We start from the raw sequence: 15,759 nt of genomic DNA, 5'->3' as shown, positions 1-15,759 counted from the left end.
GTCATTTGCGCGCGCCAACTCGCGATCTCCGGGTGGTGAATTTTTCGCCCAATTTCGTCGCCGGCACTTTTCAATGAGAAAAATAATGTTGTTAAATATGTTTACTTAAATCTATGTAGATATAAGTGAGATCCGGCTTCAAAGTACATAAATATCAATTAAGTGGTCACAACTTGAGACAGGGTTGCCAGATCGTCAACATTTTGGACTAGGTTGAAAGGATTACCTATCAAACGATATATAACATGATGATATTTCGTGCGATTTCCTGACATTTATGCAACTTCCGAAAATGTGCAGAAAAAGATTTTTATATGAAAGGTCTTTTGATAACCTATCCAACGATAGGTCGGATGATTGATCTAGACATAGCTTTCATACAGATAAGTGAGATCCAGTTTCAAAAAAGTACATAAATATCACTTAAGTGGTCACAACTTGAGACAGGGTTGCAAGATCGTCAAACTTCCGAAAATATGCAGAAAAAGATTTTTATACATAACTTTTGAACTACTACTAATAGCACCGTATGGGACCCTAAACCAAGTCGAATGCGTCTGGTTTGGTCAAAATCGGTTCAGCCAGTGCTGAGAAAACTGAGTGACATTATTGGTTACATACACTGTATGATACACACATACATACAAACACACACATAAACACACATACCCACACACACACACTAGACTCCCGAAGTTATACCGAAAGGTGGTCCCGGGGGGAAAAGGGCACGGCGTTCAAGGACTGGTTTGGGTCGAGAAAAGTTTTTCCCTACCCACACTACCTGAGAAATGGATTCTCTGGTGTCTGGTAGCAGATTCCGACCGTGTAAAAAAAACATATCCACACAAACATTTGTTCAGTTTTCGAATCTGAGTCGATATGTACACATCAAGGTGGGGTTTCGAGCTATAAATAAAAAGTTTTTAGAGCAGGATTATAGAGTTATCTAAGCCCGCTCTCACGCACACTAGCACACCATTTGGTTTGCTGGTTGGTACAAAATTTAACCTCACTTTTTTTCGTGTACGTACACGCAATACATGCGCACGTAGATAACTCTATTGCCTTACCTCAGTGAGGAAGGTAAAAAGGATAGACAAAGTTTCCTATATAAAGAGTATGAAGCCAATTTTCTACATTGACGGTGATTTTAGATTTACCAGTTGCTTATTAACTGCTCCCTGAAATGTGCTAATTGGCGCTTGCTATAAACTATTATAGAACATGAGACAACACGTGGCGAGTGCTATTGATTAGTGTCTTAAAAATGTGAAAACCAACTTACCACTAGCTACGGGTGAAACGACTAATATATTTGCAAGTGCTGCTCCAGTTCCATGGCCCATCAGCGTGATTTGCGATGGATCCCCATGGAATGCTGATAAATTTTCGGTTAACCAGTGCAATGCGGCTACCAAGTCCATCAATCCAAAATTACCCTGTGCACTGCCTTTCGCCCCTGTTTTCAAAAAACCTATCAAAGAGGAAAATTGTGGAGTTTTATTTTATGGAAGCATTCGTGATTGTAAAGGAAGGATTACCTAATACACCTAGTCTAAAATTTATTGTAACAAGAATCACATTTCCTTCCGCCGCTAGCACGGAACCATCATATGGATTGCCTGAGTTCCATTCGTATGATTCGCCATGAATATATACTATTGTTGCCTTCAGCGTTCCGCTTGGCTCCACTGAGTCTTCTGAAAATGATACAAATGAATCTACATTGAAGGAACAACCCGTTTTGAGACTGAATAACGCACAAAAAAACAAAAAAAAATGTTCATGTAGATCTTCTATTCTTCCTTTAATTGAACAGAATAAACACGTAGTACTATCTTCTTATATCCTTGATTGAAACATCAAACATTCATAACAAATTTTTGCCAGAATCAATTACTTTTTTTTTTAGAACAATTCTCTACGAAATCGGTCTTTTTTCTTCAATTTTAATTTTTGTATTTTTTAATCCGACTGAAACTTTTTTGGTGCCTTTGGTATGCCCAAAGAAGCCATTTTGCATCATTAGTTTGTCCATATAATTTTCCATACAAATTTGGCAGCTGTTCACACAAAAATGATGTATGAAAATTCAAAAATCTGTATCTTTTGAAGGAATTTTTTAATCGATTTGCTGTCTTCGGCAAAGTTGTAGGTATGAATACGGACTACACTGGAAAAAAATGATACACAGTAAAAAAAATTGGTGATTTTTTATTTAACTTTTTATAACTGCAAATCAAGTTGCAAAAAAACACTATTTTTTTTTATTTTTTAATATGTTTTAGAGGACATAAAATGCCAACTTTTCAGAAATTTCCAGGTTGTGCAAAAAATCATTTACCGAGTTATGAATTTTTTAATCAATACATTTTTATTCAAAAAATCGAAATATTGGTCGCAAAAATTTTTCAACTTGATTTTTCGGTGTAAAATCAAATTTGCAATCAAAAAGTACCTTAGTGAAATTTTGATAAAGTGCACCGTTTTCAAGTTAAATCCATATTTAGGTGACTTTTTTTTTTAAATAGTCGCAGTTTTTCATTTTTAAAAATTAGTGCACATGTTTGCACACTTTTGAAAAAAATATTTTTGAAAAGCTGAGAAAATTCTCTATATTTTGCTTCTTCGGACTTTGTTGATACGACCTTTAGTTGCTGAGATATTGCAATGCAAAGGTTTAAAAAACAGGAAAATTGATGTTTTCTAAGTCTCACCCAAACAACCCACCATTTTTTAATGTCAATATCTCAGCAACTAATGGTCCGATTTTCAATGTTAATATATGAAACATTTGTGAAATTTTCTGATCTTTTCGAAAAAAATATTTTCAAAGATTTTTAACCAATACTAATATTTTAAAAGGGCGTAATATTGAATGTTTGGACCTTTTGATATGTTAGTCATGATTTGAATTTTTTGACATCATTGCTTTTGAAAAGATCGGAACATTTCACAAATGTTTCATTTATTAACATTGAATCGGACCATTAGTTGCTGAGATATCTACATTAAAAAATGGTGGGTTGTTTGGGTGAGACTTAGAAAACATCAATTTTCCTGTTTTTAAACCTTTGCATTGCAATATCTCAGCAACTAAAGGTCGTATCAACAAAGTCCGAAGAAGCAAAATATAGAGAATTTTCTCAGCTTTTCAAAAATATTTTTTTCCAAAAGTGTGCAAACATGTGCACTAATTTAAAAAAATGGAAAACTGCGACTATTTTCAAAAATGTCACCTAAATACAGTACGTAAAAAAAGTATTTACACCCCTTGGGCACTATGCACATTTTGTGATGAAACATGTAAACAATTAAAATTTTGACAGAAACCTAGTACTACGTTTTGTTCAGAAACTCAGGTGCAAAAAAAGTTTGTACACCTTTCGAAAAATTAACATTAATAATGTTAATTGTTGACAAATCATCATAAATTCAGCCTCCCAACTTGAAATAGGCATCCTTGACTAATTGAAAAAATAATTTGGATTGAATATAAAGTTTACTAATTACTTAGTATAAAAGTTTATATAACTCTGGAAATTCTATATAAAACTTATCTAAACTTAATTTTGCAAACTTTCAATTTAACTAAATGTCAATAAATTACCATAGAAACGATAAATAAACATTTTGGAGTGGGTATAACACCGTATCGATAGAATAGATTTTTCGTTGGAATTTCGTACCAACCCGGAATTACGTAGTCGGAAAATCCGCCGGCATCCGAACCGGTCCTCAATTCACAAGTCAACCTATGTGGAATCGGAAAGGGCATACAATTTCCGATCTTTTGATACCCATACATCTAGGTTTTCTATAAAACCCACGTTTTTAAATACCTAGGCAAAAACGTTGTTATGGTTTCGTTTGAGCAACCTGCCAAAAATGTATGGAATTTCGTAATTTTTGTTCTCGTGGACCAAACGTGGATTTAACTTGAAATTTCACTAAAGTACTTTTTGATTGCAAATTTGATTTTACATCGAAAATTGAAGCTGAAAAATTTTTGCGACCAATATTTATTTCGATTTTTTGAAAAATCAATATTGATTAAAAAATTCAAAACTCGGTAAATGATATTTTGCACAACCTGGAAATTCCTGAAAAGTTGGCATTTTATGTCCCCTGAAACATATAAAAAAATAAAAATAGTGTTTTTTGCAAATTAAGTTTTAGTGATAAAAAGTTAAATAAAAAATCACTAAATTTTTCTTTACCGTGTATCATTTTTTTTTCTAATGTAGTCCGTATCCATACCTATTGCTTTGCCGAAGACACCAAATCGATCAAAAAATTCCTTCAAAAGATACAGATTTTTGAATTTTCATTCATCATTTTTGTATGGACAGCTGCCAAATTTGTATGGAAAATTATATGGACAAACTTATGATGCAAAATGGCTTCTTTGGGCATACCGAAGGCACCAAAAAAGTTTCAGTCTGATTAAAAAATACAAAAAAATCGAATGACCAAAATCCTAGAGAACTGCTCTTTGGTAAAAAGTAAATTAATTAATTAAAATGAGCGTTAAAATGAGAGACCACCCAGGGTTGTCACTCCGGTGCTGAACAGATCCGTAATATCCTATAGCACTACTGATCATCTAGTAGTGTTCTAGTACCATTACAGTGAAACCACTTTTTACGCGGTGCGTTACGTTTTTCTAATTTGTCGATTTCTCTGGAACGACGCAAAATTTTCGCAATGTTTTAAAAGCAATTTGTAGGATTTGTTCAGATCTACAAAACGCTTTTTGAAGTTTGCAAATATATTGTATGGTTTGAGAGAAATCTTCGAAACAAAAAGCGTAACGCCACCGCGTAAAAAGAAGTCTCTGTATTGCTAAAACTAGATCAGTTGCGTACTGGTAACAGTCATTGGCCACCAACGACGCCCGCCATGTCAGTTTGTAGATCTCGTTGTTAAGGGACAGGGATGTTAGTAGGCACAGGTTAATACTAGGGTAACTAGTTTACCCTGTGCTTACACCTCTCAAGTGCCATGAACATGAAAAGTTGTTAGTAGGGTAGGGTATTTGGTCAGGATTCACCTTATAAGATTATGCGACCCAAAATCAAAGCGTTTGTTGAATAGTTTAATAGATTATTCTCAAGGTAAGCAATCGGAAGCTGATGAGACGTTTCCCGTTTAGGCTTCATCCATAAAGTACGTCACGCTAGAATCAGCCAAAATGTACCCACCCCCCTCCCCCCCCTTTGACACGCTTTTCCTATACTTATAACACGCAATGTCACACTTGCTCAGACCCCCCTCTCCCCCCTAGAGCGTGACATACTTTATGGATGACGCCTTATCTGTTGTCAAATTTTGAATGAAATTGATCAATCTTAGAAAGTGGGCTGTGGAAAGATAAAACCAAATAATGCTTATTTATAAAAGCAAAGCAATCCACTTTCACGACCCCCGGGTCTTTTGTGGTATGTGTTGCAAGTTTCTGCTCGTTTCTATGCGTCTGAAGGTTGTGTGTGGTGAGTCACCTAAAACCTCTTTTACGAAAATGGACTGACGTTTTACTTCCCCAACCGATAGAAGGCGTGATCAGGTAAACCTCGTCTCGATAAATGCCACCGGGTCCGTCTGGGATTGAACCCAGGCTACCACGGCTACCACGGCTACCACGCTAACCACTACACCACCGGACCCGGTGGTGTTTAACGTATTTATTCAGTGGCTATTTCTTAACTTAATGTTATTATGTTAAGGTTAATGTTAACATTCCATAGGTCGCCTTCCGTAAGGTGCCGTGATAATGTCCAGCTAGTGATTATACAATACCTAAGTAATCGAATCCGGAAGGGAAAAGATCACCAGTTGGGACGAGCTGGGATTAGAACCCTGATCTACCGTTTACGAGGCGGAAGAGTTACCACTAGTTGTTTTTGTCCCTCAATCCTGGTCGAGGTCGAGGGGAGATAAAACATTTTAAAAACTTTATTTCAAATTTCAAGAATATGTAACCATTCGGAACCTCACTCGTGAAGGTTACCGCGATTTACGCGATTTGTTTTCCGTTTAATGTAAAAGTTGGGAAGTGTTCGCGTGTCAAGTGTTTTGTCTCCGATAAATAGCCCAGCAAGTGACGTCCACCAAGAACGCAGCCAGCAGAAGCTTTCAAAACCGACCACCAGAGGACCTCGTTGGCAGTGGGCGGTAGAGAGGTGACATGACGGTAGGTTGGAAGGTCAAGGAAAAGGCGTGGAAAGAGGAGGGGAAGGACGTAGAACGTCAACCGTCCAGGACTTCCCGAGATTCGTGCTATTGCCCGGACAACGTTAGAGCGAGCAGTCGGAACGCTACAACTCCGCTGCTACGCAAAGTTCAAAATGAACGAGTGCACGGTAACCAGTACCGTTAGAAGTGTCCCAGCTAGAACCAGGAATGAGCTAGAGGACATCAGGACCCCTCGTACTTCGTACGCCAAAAACCCAGTCCGCAACCGGAAGTGGACCCGTGTCGAGCCTGCTCCTCATCCGGGTATTCCGGACACCCTCGATGGTGCTCCGAAGGTCGTAGGATGCAACCATCCACGACGGAGAGCAGGCCGACCAGTGAGTAACGAGGAGGAACCGTTAACGACCGCAGCCGGTCGAGTACGCCATCCAGTACACCAACCCCGGAGGCTGCGCCACGAGACGGCGAGCGCCGGAGCTGCAGCCAGCGGCTGCGCCGCATGACGGTGAGTAGCAGCAACCACAATAGAAGGAGAGGAAGCGGCGTCACCGGAAGCTGAGTCGGAGAACGGGGCCCCAAGAAGAAGAAAGGAACAAGGTCAGATAGTTTGTAAGAAAGTGGGAGGAAATAGAAAGAGTTCAACCAAGATTGTGGAGTTTTCACTGGATTCCGACGCATTTCCCAGCTTACCGCGATTCAGGACCGCAAGCATGTCGACCCTTAGGCTACATGAGGGAGTCTCGGTAGCGCTCGTGAGCTGGTGGTAACCCGACAGTTACAAATAATCTTCAAAATATTTACACAAAAAGTATCAAAATTAAAACCTCAAATCAAATTTGTGTTGCTCTTATTAATAGGCGACAAAGAGGTTTTTGTGAAAAAATATTTTACAACAAATAAGCGTGAATTTCTAAAATTAATAAAAAGAGAAAATGTATTTAAACTTTTTATAAGAGTATTGTTGCTGTATTGGAACCCATGTATTGGCAGTTCCCGTTTGTAGAAATCAATTCTCCAGTGTTAGTTTTGTTAGGCAAATAGGGCAGTGATATTAATATCATTGGGAATTGGGCATTGGGAATTTGGAATAGTTGTTTACATTCTTGATCCACTATTATGCATACCACATAGGCAAAAAAAAAATCTGATTATTCGCTCTACAGCATTGCCTTGGCGTTCTCGATTGCGAGATTCCTACTCGAAATTAGGTGTCCAAAGGCTTGATTGTTGAGGCAATTGCACCCCCCCCCCTCCTCCTCCCCCAGATGCGTTACGTAATAAAAGAACGCTCCCATACAATAGCGAAAACCATTGTTCTTTATTGCCCCCCTCTCCCATATGATGGCACCGGATTATGACCAAACTAAACATTTCGAATTTACTTATGTTAACAAATAAAATTCACTTATGTTCATTGCTATCCTTTTTATGTTGTTACAGCGGAATCAAACACTTTCATATGGCGCTTTCCATTGCAATCAGCTTCACTTCCACATTGCTTGCAGTAGGTGAAAAAATACACTGCAATGCACTACGGAATTGAAGCCATTACAAGATCATTTGTCTCAACTGCAATATTTCTAAGGTCACAACAACTTAAAACATATTCTTCAAACAAACATGTGATTTCAACTCAGTGTTTACAAAAGAGCTCAGTTTGTTACTGCACTTACCAGATCTCGGAACATACAAATTTAGGTAAAGACAATCTTCAGATTGGTTGGATAGAAGTGGTAACAGTCGTCGCAATTGAGAGAGTCGCCTACGGCTGTGTTCGGCAGTGGAATCGTATCCATATTTAGCTCTAGGAAATGCTTGCGGGCATACCGGCGAAAAATTGTCCGCCAATCGTGTCGCTTTCCACGTGGAAGGTGTCACCGGTGGCATATAGCTGTTTAAACAAACACAGTTAAGTTCAGTCCGCATCATTACATTATCATTATGTTACTTACCGTAAACTACCCACTGGTGGTGACGCATATGGAACTCCAAGAAAAGCTTCTACAATTGGATTTGAATACAGAAGAATGCCTCTCAACGGTCCATATTTTGTTTTAATTAAGTTTGTGCTGTATTTGATGTTTTGATACGAAGCGGAATTTATCGGTGTCCAGAGTAGTAGAAATATTAACAGACGAAGTTGAATGACTTGCCAATTTTTAGTTGGTAATATAAGCCTGGATGCAACATATATAGCAGTCCTTTGGAGGAGTTCTTTAATGTCGTGAAGCCAGCATGAAGTATTCCTCAAACGTGCCTTGGGATTATAAGCATTCAAAAGAAAAGTTTGATGCGTATTTCTAATGGTTTTGTGTAGTCTGCAACCAACTGAATACGGCGTCTTATTATTCAAAAGTGATCTTTTGATTTCCGGTGTGTTTTTCTTATCGATGTAATCAATTCCGTTCTTAGTGTGCGTGTGCCACCCGTAGAAATATGGCGCATGTCGGCTAGTGGTATAGATAGAACGATCCACTAGTGTGTAATTGTCTATCTTGTAGCAGATTGAAAACATTATGTTTTCATACAAGATTTTTTTTGCTTTTTCCTGTGTATATTCCTTATAGATGTAATCAATTCCATTCATAATATGCGTTCGGTACTCATAGACAAAATGCATATGGTATCCTATGGTTTGTTTTATGCAGAATGTATCATATCTATCGTCATTGCTATGTTTGAGAGTTACTCGATACAAAAAAATATTCCATCCAATAGTTCTTCCTACTACCCTATTTAAACATACAATCTTTTTCCTTTTTGATATTGTATCATGCTTTTTTGTACAGCACCTGCATAACCTAATCAGTTCAACGATTGAAACAAAATATAAGTTTTTCGTTGCAATGCAAATTTTCAAACAGCATAGTGATGTCAACGAAGACAATGTAACAAATCTCCAAACTCTTTGCACTACAACATGGTGTTTGACGAATGTACAGGAAACAATTTTGCACTTCCAGTTCCCTATGAAAACGTAATTATCGATGTTTATATAAATGAAACTTGTTTGCAAAAATTCTTCACTCATGTTTAAAATATAATTGCTCATAAGCATAAATACTGCTAGAAGACAATCGTCGGCTCCCGTTCGAAATAACGGCTTTTGAGTGAACTGAACGGGCTGGTGATTGTGGTTTGGAGCAACTGAGCAGTTATCGTACTTTGCTTCATTTTTACAGCCGTTATGTGTCGGTGATATTTGCTGCACAATACTGAAAGCTTTTGCATAACGATTCGATTGTTTTCGATGAAGGCAGCAGTGACAATGATCATTAGCTTGGTCGAAAATGTTTGTTCTTTTTCGTAAACTCTGAGAGCAAGCTTAAACTTAGTTTTTTGTTTTCATTGTCAGCAATCTGTGAAATAAATATGGAAAAATAAATGAATCTGATGTTTGCATGCATTGCACAGTGGTCCAGATCGCAAAATTAAGTGGAAAATGGATTTTCCAGAAAAAAATGTGCAGTTTTGGCATATTTTTATCTTTCGAAAGTTGTTGGGCTTAGCAATCTAAGTCACTTTGTCGAAGACACAAAAAAATATCTCGTGGAGATTTTCCCTTGACCCCTTAAACAAGTGGAGCATCATCACTTCCCGTCTTCCAAATCCCCTATCCTTGTCCCTGGTGCGCGGTGGAGATGGGAGCGGCCGGCAATGGACGTCTGTCATGGTGGTGAGAGTCTGGTTCAGGTGGAGTTGGTTCTATTCCCAATTATCAATTCCTAGGCAACTTGGGCTTAGCGACGCGAAGCGACACGAAAAAATATCTCGCAATCTACGCCTTCTACGACCAAACTTAGCAAAAACATCTAAGCAATCTTTCAAAAATCAATTTTTTGAACGAAGCAATTCAGGGTTAACTTAAGGAGGAATGTTATAATCGGGGCATCTTCAGAACTGATAAAATATGACAAAAAACGATTGTTTGACACAGTTGAACCACCGCCGGCAGGAATTTTGATACTTTAGCTCAATTCTTAGGGCAGATTAAGAAACAGCGAGCAAAATTACATGGAAAAAATAAAGTTGGACAATTTTTGAATATCTTTAGGGCTGTTCCATACACATTTCCCTTAGAAATAAGACATTTTCAAATGAAGATATCTCGAGTTTAAGGAAAAATACCTCAGAGATTTTTTCAGCGTATGTAGTGCTAGATATATCTTTTCAAATGCAACAAAGCTCTTAAAAATTTCGAGTTATTTAAGTATTAAAATTACATCATTTTTACTTCAAAATAAAGACAATCATACCGCACGCAAAAAAATCAAGCCTGTTTGAATCAACAATTTTTTTTGTTGTTCTAACTTTACAATTTTTTGTTGAAATAATCCTCAAAACCAACTGAAACAACTCAAAATTTTGCGTTGAATTGACCCGATATATTTTGTCAACCCTTTGTAGAAATAACAACAAAATTATTGCGTTGATTCTACCAAAAAACGACATTGAATCAACTTAGCCATTTTATCAGTGTTGAAAATCTGACGACTATGATAAGTTTTGCGATTAATCGCTGCCTGTAACACCTCACGAATAAGACTGCTGAGAATAATCTTTATGGCCTATCTACAATCACTTAGCTTAGAAAATTTCACTTAGCTTAGGAATTTGAATCAATGGAAATGAATCTGAGTTTCTACAATGGAAAAGTAATCAAATTAGAAACTGACGTTTGGTTTGGAAAATTTCAAAATCTACGGTAAGTTGACGTTTCCATATCACAGGTAAACAAACAACTGCATAGCAACGTATATCAGCCCAGCAAGTTTTCTAAGTTGATTGTGGATGACGAACGTAAGTTGCAGACTTTCCTAAGTACACTCAAACCCCGATGGTTTGACACCAACTGTTGTCAAACGAACGTGGTCATTTTTTAGTTTGACACCCCTATTACACGGAGTTCTCACATACTATCAAACGTTTGTTTTGATAGTATGCGTAAGCTCCAAGTAAAAAGTGACAGTTCGTCACTTTTTAGTTTGACTTTGACCAACCAACGGTGTACAAACTAAAAAAGTGTCAAACGAAAAAGTGACCAACCACCGGGGGTTGAGTGTAACTACAGTGAGTCAAATACAGTATGTAAAAAAAGTATTTACACCCCTTGAGCACTATGCACATTTTGTGATGAAACATGTAAAAAATTTAAAGTTTGACAGGAACCTAGTACTACGTTTTGTTCAGAAACTCATGCCAAACATTTTGCTACAAAAAGCTCATGAAAAGATGATTTCTATAAAAAGTTATATAACAAATACTATTACGAAAATAAAAGGTGCAAAAAGTTTGTACACCTTTCGAAAAATTAACATAAATAATGTTATTTGTTGACAAATCACCATAAATCCAGTCTCCCAACTCCAAATAGGCATCCTTGACTGATTAAAAAATAATTTGGATTGAATATAAAGTTTACTAACTACTTAGTATAAAAGTTTATATAACTCTGGAAATTCTATATAAAACCTATCTAAACTTAATTTTGCAAACTTTTAATTCAACTAAATGTCAATATATTACCATAAATTTGCCAAATAAACATTTTGGAGTGGGTATAACACCGTTTTGGGGGTATTTGTATCGATAGAATAGATTTTTCGTTGGAATTTCGTACCAACCCGGAATTACGTCGTCGGAAAATCCGCCGGCATCCGAACCGGTCCACAATTCTTAAGTCAACCTATGTGGCATCGGAAAGGGCATAGAATTTCCGATCTTTTGATACCCATACATCTAGGTTTTCTATAAAACCCACGATTTTAAATACCTGGGCAAAAAGTAAGTTTGATCCACGAGAACAAAAATTACGAAATTCCATACATATTTGGCAGATTGCTCAAACAAAACCATAACAACGTTTTTACCTAGGTATTTAAAATCGTGGGTTTTATAGAAAACCTAGATGTATGGGTATCAAAAGATCGGAAATTCTATGCCCTTTCCGATGCCACATAGGTTGACTTAAGAATTGTGGACCGGTTCGGATGCCGGCGGATTTTCCGACGACGTAATTCCGGGTTGGTACGAAATTCCAACGAAAAATCTATTCTATCGATACAAATACCCCCAAACGGTGTTATACCCACTCCAAAATGTTTATTTAGCAATTCTATGGTAATATATTGACATTTAGTTGAATTAAAAGTTTGCAAAATTAAGTTTAGATAAGTTTTATATAGAATTTCCAGAGTTATATAAACTTTTATACTAAGTAGTTAGTAAACTTTATATTCAATCCAAATTATTTTTTTAATCAGTCAAGGATGCCTATTTGAAGTTGGGAGACTGGATTTATGGTGATTTGTCAACAAATAACATTATTTATGTTAATTTTTCGAAAGGTGTACAAACTTTTTTTGCACCTTTTTTATTTTCGTAATAGTATTTGTTATATAACTTTTTATAGAAATCATCTTTTCATGAGCTTTTTGTAGCAAAATGTCTGGCATGAGTTTCTGAACAAAACGTAGTACTAGGTTTCTGTCAACATTAAATTGTTTAGATGTTTCATCACAATATGTGCATAGTGCCCAAGGGGTGTAAATACTTTTTTTACATACTGTATTTGTCCGTACCCCCCCCGTACGGGAAATGTTTGTGATATAAAAGTACATAAAATTCGACTAAAGTGCCATGTTTTATACATCAATCGACGCGGCAAAATGTCCTCTTTAAGACATTGTCATTGGATTTGCAAAAACTTTTCTTGAAAAATACAAAAATTGTTTACTGAAAAAGTTAAAAAGAGGTCAAATAATTGTCCGTACCCCTAGTAAAAGTACAAAATCTGATCGATTTAAGTGAATTCATTTATGAAATGTTGTTTCAGTGTCAAATACTAGTACCTTTAGCCAGTTTGTGACAACTTTGAACTTCTGGTAAGTTTGTTTAGTTAATTTATATTAAAATTGGATTAAATTTAGTTTTTAAAGTAAAACTTATCAAAACATTAGTTTATAAACAACTATTTTTATAAAATTGCTATTTTGTGTTGTAAGAGTCTCTATTGAACAAGTTTCAACAATATTTGTTCAAAATATACATTGTTTTCATCTTTTATTGACATTTTTCGACCAAAAATACTGTTTCGGAACAATACCGTTAAACAATCCGGATTGTCCCGGAACCGGTTCAACCTCGGAGGAAATTTTGTGGTGATCAGATAGAGGACAGCAATTTGAAGCATCCAATTTCGTCCACTACAGCCCGATTACGATTCCTAGTCTGAAATTTGAAATTTTCAAATTCCCCAAGCAAAACATTCTGACCCAGAACGGTACAGAAATTCTCAGCACGGAAAGTGAAAATTTCAAATTTCAGACTAGGGACTCGTAATCGGGCTGTAGTGGACGAAATTGATGCTTCAAATTGCAAGAGGTGGGTTTTTGTCCTCTATCTGATCACCACAAAATTTCTCCGAGGGTTGAACCGGTTCCGGGACAATCCGGATTGTTTAACGGTATTGTTCCGAAACAGTATTTTTGGTCGAAAAATGTCAATAAAAAGATGAAATCAATGTATATTTTGAACAAATATTGTTGAAACTTGTTCAATAGAGACTCTTACAACACAAAATAGCAATTTTATAAAAATAGTTGTTTATAAACTAATGTTTTGACAAGTTTTACTTTAAAAAACTAAATTTAATCCAATTTTTAATATAAATTAACTAAACAAACTTACCAGAAGTTCAAAGTTGTCACAAACTGGCTAAAGGTACTAGTATTTGACACTGAAACAACATTTCATAAATGAATTCACTTAAATCGATCAGATTTTGTACTTTTACTAGGGGTACGGACAATTATTTGACCTCTTTTTTGACTTTTTTCAGTAAACAATTTTTGTATTTTTCAAGAAAAAGTTTTTTGCAAATCCAATGACAGTGTCTTAAAGAGGACATTCTGCCGCGTCGATTGATGTATAAAACATGGCACTTTAGTCGAATTTTATGTACTTTTATATCACAAACATTTCCCGTACGGGGGGGTACGGACAAATATTTGACTCACTGTACTTTACTTACACAGCAAAAAATCCGATGGTAAAATCGCATGCAAAAGCATGCACATCACCTTCGTCAAAATAAACTCTTAATATTACACACTGCATGTACAATTTTTGCAAACACAAAAAAAAGTTGCGACCGACGGGATTCAAACCCAGCACCAACTGTAAGGACTGGCGCCTTAGCCCACTCGGCCATCAAACCGATGAAAAGCTGTTAGGATAAACGCATATATGAGCTTGATATTTCGGTCAAGTAGGTTTCCCATACTGATGGGCTACATATTTCAGGGTGTAAAATCACATAAAATTGCATAAAATAATGCAATATTTATTTTACACCCAGGCCTTTTACACGCAGCTGGATTACTACTTTTTTAGCTGTGTAGATGTTCTAAGCTAAGTGATTGTAGACAGGCCATTATTCTCAAATTGCCACGACTAGGTGTTATTCGTCGAGTGCACCTCCGCTGATTATAACAAACCATGACTGCTGGTGTTAAATGGGGAAAATTATAATCAGATCGCAGCAAGTTGACGACTAAACCCAATCATTCACATTTTTATTCGTCTCTGCCACAACCAGCGATCAAGTGCTAGTCGAGAAGGAAGTGATCAAAGCATACTCAGAGGGCTTTTCTTCAGGCAATCGTTATTCGCTCGAAGTGATTTTTTTTCAACCTTGCATTTTATTGATTAAAATAAAAATATTTGTTGTTTACACGTGCCCACCATCCGTCATTTTTTTTTAATATTCGTCAACGTTGCGGTTCAGTCTTTTAAGTCTGTTTTCCGGATTTTGCGTCTGTTCCGTTCACGTGAGCTACCCATTCAAGGGCTGTCCGCTAAGCGTAGGCGAAATTTCGTAAAGTAAATTTGTGCGTGAAATACTTGGCAATTCCGCAGTTTGAACCAAAAATTTCGCCAATCAATGAAGTCGAAGCAACAGCAGTAACCTGCTCGATAAATTCAGGGATCAACAGTACCGTAACCACCAGGCCAACCCAGTTTTGACAATTGAGAAACGGTGCCAGCAATTACACCGCCTGTTACTCCCGCGGCAGAGAATCGTCACGGTTTTGTCCATACTCTCGACGGAACACGCTTGGTAAGAGCCTCGGCATCCTAACGTCATGATTCGAAAGCCGGACACTTAGTAGCATATCATTTTTGTTATAGCTGGCAAAAAGTCATGTAATAAGTTGGAAATGTAGAAATATCATAAGGATGTAGTATAAATAGTCAGTTTCTACAAAATGCATGCGAAATATGTCTTTTCTAACAATTTTTCATCAGAATTTTAAAATTAAAATGATATGTTGTGCTTCGAATCCCGGACACTGATAAAAGCTGATTCGAAATCCGGACACTTTTGCTTCGAATTCCGGACACCCGATTTTACTTATGAATAGCACAAATTTGGACTGAAATGTTAGTGTATGACAATCTTTATGTCTCAAATAAGCTGTTAACATAAAAACAATCGATAGCTTAAATAAAAATTTGCTAGAATTTAAGGAAATCGAAACCATAAATTTCTGCTTTGCC

The 15,759-nt window shown here is 36.7% G+C and overlaps 1 protein-coding gene across 4 annotated transcripts in view; it reads right to left on the bottom strand.

The window, feature by feature from the left end:
- The window catches only part of LOC6042604 (neuroligin-1), a 51,224-nt gene that overhangs the window by 17,649 nt on the left and 17,816 nt on the right, over positions 1 to 15,759 (bottom strand). For 3 of the 4 annotated variants that reach the window (XM_038253806.1, XM_038253805.1, XM_038253807.1), the window contains exons 2-5: positions 8,151 to 9,557; positions 7,872 to 8,089; positions 1,545 to 1,703; positions 1,289 to 1,477 (exon numbers count right to left, since the gene is read on the bottom strand). In XM_038253806.1, the coding sequence (XP_038109734.1) occupies positions 1,289 to 1,477; positions 1,545 to 1,703; positions 7,872 to 8,089; positions 8,151 to 9,256 (1,672 nt within the window). In that variant the 5' untranslated portion in view covers positions 9,257 to 9,557. Of the gene's footprint in view, positions 1 to 1,288; positions 1,478 to 1,542; positions 1,704 to 7,871; positions 8,090 to 8,150; positions 9,558 to 15,759 lie in introns of those variants that run through there. The other variant, XM_038253808.1, reaches the window with a different exon arrangement.

The sequence above is a fragment of the Culex quinquefasciatus genome, chromosome 2 (assembly GCF_015732765.1).
Source record: "Culex quinquefasciatus strain JHB chromosome 2, VPISU_Cqui_1.0_pri_paternal, whole genome shotgun sequence".
NCBI lineage: Eukaryota > Metazoa > Arthropoda > Insecta > Diptera > Culicidae > Culex > Culex quinquefasciatus.
Note: the sequence above shows the minus strand (reverse complement) of the source record. Positions and strands in the feature narration are given on the sequence as shown.